Source organism: Megalops cyprinoides, chromosome 17 (genome assembly GCF_013368585.1).
Source record: "Megalops cyprinoides isolate fMegCyp1 chromosome 17, fMegCyp1.pri, whole genome shotgun sequence".
NCBI classification, from domain to species: Eukaryota; Metazoa; Chordata; class Actinopteri; order Elopiformes; family Megalopidae; genus Megalops; species Megalops cyprinoides.
In genome coordinates, this window is record NC_050599.1 from 25,743,862 (window position 1) to 25,750,536 (window position 6,675).

The following is a 6,675-nucleotide window of genomic DNA, read 5'->3' on the forward strand; positions in this document are numbered from 1 at the left end:
CCAATTACTGTGCAGTCTGTTTCAAAGAATAGCCAATGTAATGATTAACTGCATACAGTGAATCAAAATGCCAGGGCCTGTGTCATCTGCTCATTCCAATTGCTTTGCTTTTGATGATGAATGCTGTATTAAATCAGCCACTGGGTGGCAGTGAAGAGTTGAAGTTAGGGAACTTAGGTCATCAGTAGAAGGTTTACATCACCTGTGGGAGCACTGCTGTTGTGCCCTTGAGCATGGCACTTAACTTCATTAGTTGCTCTCATTAATTAATAGGCTGTATGAATGGATAACATGTGAAAGGTGCAGTCTGTAGGAGCTGCCTTAGATAAAGGCCTCTCTTAAGCAGACAGAGGTAATGACAATGATATTAGCGTTAACATACAGAAGGAATTTTTAAAATGCAACCAGTAAGGAGTAAAAAATTAAGTCTGAAAGAGGAATGTTCAGAATGCATAGTCCACAAAGCCTGTTGAATGTTGTATGTGAAATGAGCAAGTGCCCTCATATGGTAGCCTTTTCCCAGCTTCAGAGTAAATTAGTTTGACACAGGCAGAGTGAGGTGAGAGGGGCCAGGAGGGGGCGGACAGTGGGGGTGGTGACGCACCTCCTGAGTGGACAGTCACACGCTGTGAGATTATGTCCAGGTCTTGATTTTGCCCAGCAGGGGCTCAGCTTGGTCGCAGCAAGTTGCTTGATGATTGAATCAGTGTTGCCCATTCGGGACCTTCAGAACACTGGTCGTCATGGAAACGAGGCTCCTGTTCGGACTTAATCAAGACCAGAGACAGCTTCCAACTGATGCTTGCCCTGTTGGCTGAGAATACTCATGCTTTGCTGTTTCCTTTAGCTAGCCACTTGAAAGAAGTTGAAAAAATGACCTTCAGTGATGGCTCAGAAATAGGAAGCTATGTTTTCTATGATTTAATATGTATCAAAAGATTGCGGGTACCTTTCATTCTTCTGGACATACTAACATCTTCCTGTGATATTCCCGACCATAACGCTCACATCAGACCTTGATTGACCTTGACCATCAGAACACTCTACTAATGTTTTTCTTCCCTTAGCTGAGCTGAAACAATGAATGGTAGCTTGCTGTAAAAAGCACCTTAGGATTTTCTTTGAAAAGATGAAACACAGGGAAATTTTTTCCACTTACTAAGCATTGATAAAACAACACTGTCAGGTCACTTGACTTGAAGTGTGGTCGATACGTCCAACTGAACATTTTCCCTGAATTGACTTATTCCAGAGCAATCTAAATAGTCATTTTCAATATCAAGTTAGATGTAGTGTGAGACCCTGGATGTCCTTTAAACCTTTTTATGTGTGGCTTAAGCTTTTTGCAAGGTACTCTTCTAAGTTTGAGACCAAATTGAACCCCATCTGAAGGTTATGCATGGAACACTCTGAATAAAACAGCTGCTACTGGTCTCTTACTGTTGGGTCTCCAACAGTAATGTAAGCATCACACTAACTTGGGGAGCCCCTCACCCTGCTAGCTGTCCTCTCCTTTCATAAGTGCAGACTGGTTATCAGGTACTGCAGTGTCCTCTTCTTTTCCATTTCCTTCATCTTCCTCCTCATCTTCATCCTCTCCTTAACCTGTGACCCCACCCCCCCAACCCTCGACACCCTAACCCTTTCCTCTAACCGAATCACTGGGGGAAGGCTCCCGGCGCCGGCCGAAGGGCTCGGATTACACCTCCACGTCTGAGGAGGAGTACGAGGCCAGCACCGCCTCCGTTAAACACAAACGCACCCACGCCTCTGCAGCCACTCAGACGCCCAGCTCCCAGAGGCCCGCCCTCGGCCCCGCCCTCGCCCCGCCCAGAGCTGCCCCCCGCAAGACGGAGGAGGAGGAAGAGGAGGAGCCCGACAGCGAGGTTGACCCCTACCAGCACTGGTCCACGCACAGCGCTGAGATCGCAAGGTACACAGGGACAGCTGGGAGGGGCTGTGACTTTCTTTACCACTGTTGCACGGTTAATAGCTACACAGTACCATCAGAGTCAGGGCAAGTCACAGCCCTGCATGGCTGGTGCAGCTGTTGGTGTTGTAGTAAGCAGGTCCTTGAACTGGTCCTCGGTTTCACTGACTGCAGCCCCATGTGTTGCGTGATGACGTGTTTTGTGCCTCGTTTTGATCAGTTTCTATTCTAGTTGCACTGGAGGTACTTTTTAATGGTCTGATTATGTATTTGTGTGCATATGCGTGTGTGCACATGTGTGCGTGTGTGTTTATTGGGGTGTGTGTGTGTGTGTGTGCATGTGTGTGTGTATGCGTGTGTGCATGTGTGTGTGTTCCTCCAGGCTGAGCCAGGACCTGGCCAAAGACCTGGCCATCCTGGCACGGGAGATCCATGATGTGGCGGGTGACGGCGACTCCCAGTGTGCCTCTGCCATGGCCACCACCCCCAGCACTCCCGCCTCGACCATCTCTGCCCGGGAAGAGGTGAGCTACCCGCCATGCACCTACAGCCACACACCTTTATTACCCATAATGCAATGTGAATGACATCGAGGGCAGCATGTGGGCATGAATTCGAACAATTCCAGCCAGCTTTCACGATTCGTTTTGTGTCCAGCGTGCTATGTGACAGAGCAGTTATGGAAGCTAATGCTGTTGTTTGGTTTTTAATCTTTGTTCGCTTTAAAGTGGCTTGGTTTGGTTTGCTTCCCAGTTACAATCTGATGCTCATGCTGCTGCAGAAACAGACTGTAGCATGAATACACTCTGGGAGATGCTACTCCTTTAAGGCCAGTGCTGATATCATAGTAACATAAGTCCAAGGTGGTGCAGAGCAGCTGTTGGTGAGAGTTAGTGCTGTGGGCCTTGCCATGGTCATGTGACGGATTTTCATGGCCGTCTCTCTCTCTCTGCTTGTGAACAGAGGACATGTCCATCCTCGCGACCTGCCCGCTCATCTCAGGTGCAATCGCCATTCCCGCCGCAGCCCCCTCTCTGCTGGGCGATCTCTCTTGTGCTTTGCGTGAAAACTTTTCTCCCTTCGTGTCCTTCCGAATGTCAGACCAAGGCCATTTCACAATGTGATTCCCTCTCTTGGTAGCTGCCTTTGTCAAAGGGGCGGAGCCACAGTGCTCTGGACTTTGGTCCTGAAATCATTTAAGGAGCAGAAGTTTTACTGTAGACATAGAAGTAGAAGTGTAATTGGGGTGTCTTGCTCAAGAGTAAAGCAGTTTCCTGCCAGGTTTTGGAGCCGCTACCCATAAGTCCAGAGTGCAGCGCTCTGTCTGCCACACCATGCGTAACTTGAGTCCCGCCCACATTGTGCTGTCATGCTAACATTCTCCTCACTGTCCAGCTTCCTGCTTATTTCAAGATTAACATGCAAATGTAATCCCGCGTCTGTGTGCTGAGTGTTGTCATGGTAATGCACGTGGCGGTCTGGTCGCAATTGGTCACTGTGTTGCTCCTGTTGGCCCGCAGCTGGTGCAGCTCATTCCCGAGGCCAGCTTGAACTACCAGAAAGTTCCGCCGGGCTCAGAAGGGGTGAAGGACCCAGACACAAACATGAACGACCAGGACCCGAGCTCTAAACGTCGACCATGGAGTCGCGAGGAGGTCAGTGCATTTGAATTTCTTTTTTCTGAACTCAGTCAATGGTATATCTGAATAATAATTTACAACTCAGCCTTCCATGGTTCCCTTTTTTACTTGAGGCTATAGAATGTTTACACAGTATGCTATACAGTATATTATTATTACTGTTATTAATGTCGGCATTGTAGCATTGTAGGGCGGCAGTGTAGCATAGTGGTTAAGGAGCAGGACTCGTAACCAAAAGGTTGCCGGTTTAATCCCCGCTGGGACACTGCTGCTGTACCCTTGGGCAAGGTACTTAACCCACAGTTGCCTTAGTAAATATCCAGTTGTATAAATGGATAACATTGTAAAACAACTGTAACCTATGTAAGTCGCTTTGGATAAAAAGTGTCTGCCAAATGAATAAATGTAGGTGTAAAAATGTCATTGAGCAGCAGGTTAATTTAAGTTTGACTTTGTTACAAGACTACATCAATACACTTGAAAAACAATATCAAAAACAGTCGTAGCTAAATTGGAAAAATAAAGCTTGAAAATTCATATGCTCTATGATCATACAGAACAACATAATGCAGGTGTTTAAGCTAGTGCTAAAGGCTAATGGCGAAATGATGCTAAGGGCAAAGCACTCCTTGATGGTGTCTGAAGAGTGCTCTTCATTCCCCAGGTAATTCTGGATAATCTGATGCTGAATCCAGTTTCCCAGCTCTCCCAGGCCATCCGGGAGAACACAGAGCAGCTGGCGGAGAAAATGAAGTGAGCCATAGCTGCATGCGTGTGTGTGTGTGTGTGTGTGTGTGTTTGTGTGTGTGTGTGCACGCGCATATGTGTGTTGAGAGAACTTCAAATTCGTTTCAAATTCATCAGCCTCTACTTGCGTAGGTATATGCATGTATTGATCAGCTATACACCAAAAAACTGGTGAGCATACAGGGAATTTTTTTATGACAGTCCAATATGACCTTTAACACCCAAAAAATGAGAAAAGCACTGTTGGGTGTCTCTGCGTGTTCAAAAATACAGAGACATTGAAGCAATCTCAGGAGTGTCTCTTTAAGCATCCAGGTCAGTGTCAGATTCATTTGCAATGTTTTTACTGATACTCTTGGACATTGCAGCTGTTTAAGCACATACAAAGGCAGATTTGCTGCTTTGCTGACCAGTTCAATTCTGAGCAATTTAGAATTCAGCAGTAGCTCTAGGGCAACTGTTTGTCAACTACCAAGCCACGTGTTCTCTCTGTGTGAAGAGTGTGATCATCGCTCCGTTTTCTTTCAGGGCTCTGTTCCACAACAAGACCGAGGTCTGGGAGGAGATCGAAGCAAAGATCAACGCTGAGAACGAGGTCCCAATCCTCAAAACCTCAAACAAGGTTGTCCCATCTTTCCCCACCCAGCAGCTATTTTGAATCGCTGTGCTGCCTCTGCAGAATTCTTGCGTGAAAATGCTTTGTAGTGTAATGCCGTCTTTGATGTTTTAGGAAATAACCTCCATTTTGAAGGAGCTCAGAAGAGTTCAGAAGCAACTTGAAGGTCAGTGTACGAAGGCTCTCATAGTTCATCGCTGTCTAAAAGCATAGAAAAACTGTATCACCTGAGATGCCCAATAGGTTTATCTATCTCAAGATGGTGGACTCTGTTCTTAGCATTACTGAAATGTCCTTACATTAAACTGTTTAAATAGCAGAGGAATACCATGAGTTGAACCAGGAAAGAATATAGAGTATCTCCATTGTCTTGTATGATCTATATGGTATTGCAGTGAAGATAAAAGTCTTGCTTTTTTTCTTGTGCATTGTGTGACATGGCTGAGATCTGTAGGGGCAAATTGAATGAAAAAATGACGAATGACAAAAAACCCTGACAAAAGCATCATGCCTTTTCACAAGACAAAAACAATTCTATTCCTCCTCCACTCTTGCTCATTTTCTTGCCCATTAATTTCAGCAATCCAGATACCACTGTTTACTCTTAAATGGCCTTTTTATGATGCTGAGAATGTGCTTGAAAACCACGTGTCACTGAATGCTTCCAGTATAGCCTTATGGAGACAATTTTTGGTTCAACTCCTCAGTTTGCAGTTTTGAGCTCCTCAGAACTGGGCATACAGCCTGTTTTTGAATGCGTAAGCAGATTTGTGTCCAAAATTAGTTATTCTCTGACTGGACGGTTACACACCAGGGAATTTGATTGGTTCTGCTCACACTGGTTCTGTATTTTTCTCTCTTTCTCAGTGATTAACACCATCATCGAGCCTGGCGCCGGCCCCGAGGCAGCTCTGAAGGCCGCCGCAGGGAAGACCCGGCCGTCGGCCAAGGAGAGCAGGCCTCCGCCCCACTCCCGCCGAGGTGTGAGCCCTGGCACCAGCTCCTCCGCCAGCATCAGCGAGAGGGCCAAGGGCAGCGCGGCGGTGCCCGACAGGGGGAGGTTCGCTGTCTAAACTGGCCATCCGTGGCGCCCCCTTGTGGCGACTTCCCTCCCCCTGTCGCCACGCCACAGCTCGTGAGCCGTTGTTATGTTTGGAGTGTGTTCTGACGTTGCTGTACAAAACCGCTGACCTGTTACACAAGCTAAACAGTAGACAAACTGAAGTAGAAAAGGCTAGATTTAAAAAAAAAAAAAAAAAGTGCTTGAACGTGCTTCGCTGAGTGAGTTGTGCAAGAGGTGACATGTGTACGCGTTCTTTGTTTTCTGTGAAGGCCAAATCTTAGCGACGGGGGGCATGTGATGCTTTAGGCTGGGTTTCCACGGAAACGGAGTAGTAGAGGCAAACATAGTGGTGCCATTCCTGAATGATGTTTTTGTGTTTGCATTCTGAAAATGTACATTGCTGGGGTACCTTTTGCATTCCCCGTCTGTGACATGGATGAATTTGTTACAAACCTTTAATGACAGGGCTCAGCAGCGTACTTTTTACAGCTTGTCGCTGCGAACCAGCTGATAAGGTTATTGCAACATATATGGAACATGATGGAATCGGTACTCCCCCTGAGTGGTTTGCTTATCAGAAAGCTGTTGAATGGCTAAGTATGTGTTGCTTTTTGATTACAGTATTTTCCCTCCATTGAAATAAATGCTTAAGAGTAGTGTAAAGTGAATGTTGTATGAC

The 6,675-nt window shown here is 46.4% G+C and overlaps 1 protein-coding gene across 1 annotated transcript in view; it reads left to right on the forward strand.

The window, feature by feature from the left end:
* The window catches only part of LOC118792186 (centrosomal protein of 170 kDa protein B-like), a 33,931-nt gene extending 27,540 nt beyond the window's left edge, over positions 1-6,391 (forward strand). Inside the window, exons 13-19 of the mRNA XM_036549949.1 lie at positions 1,672-1,933; positions 2,313-2,454; positions 3,451-3,585; positions 4,235-4,323; positions 4,846-4,939; positions 5,048-5,099; positions 5,801-6,391. Of these exons, the coding sequence (XP_036405842.1) occupies positions 1,672-1,933; positions 2,313-2,454; positions 3,451-3,585; positions 4,235-4,323; positions 4,846-4,939; positions 5,048-5,099; positions 5,801-6,006 (980 nt within the window). The 3' untranslated portion in view covers positions 6,007-6,391. The remainder of the gene's footprint in view (positions 1-1,671; positions 1,934-2,312; positions 2,455-3,450; positions 3,586-4,234; positions 4,324-4,845; positions 4,940-5,047; positions 5,100-5,800) is intronic.
* Positions 6,392-6,675: the final 284 nt, after the last annotated feature.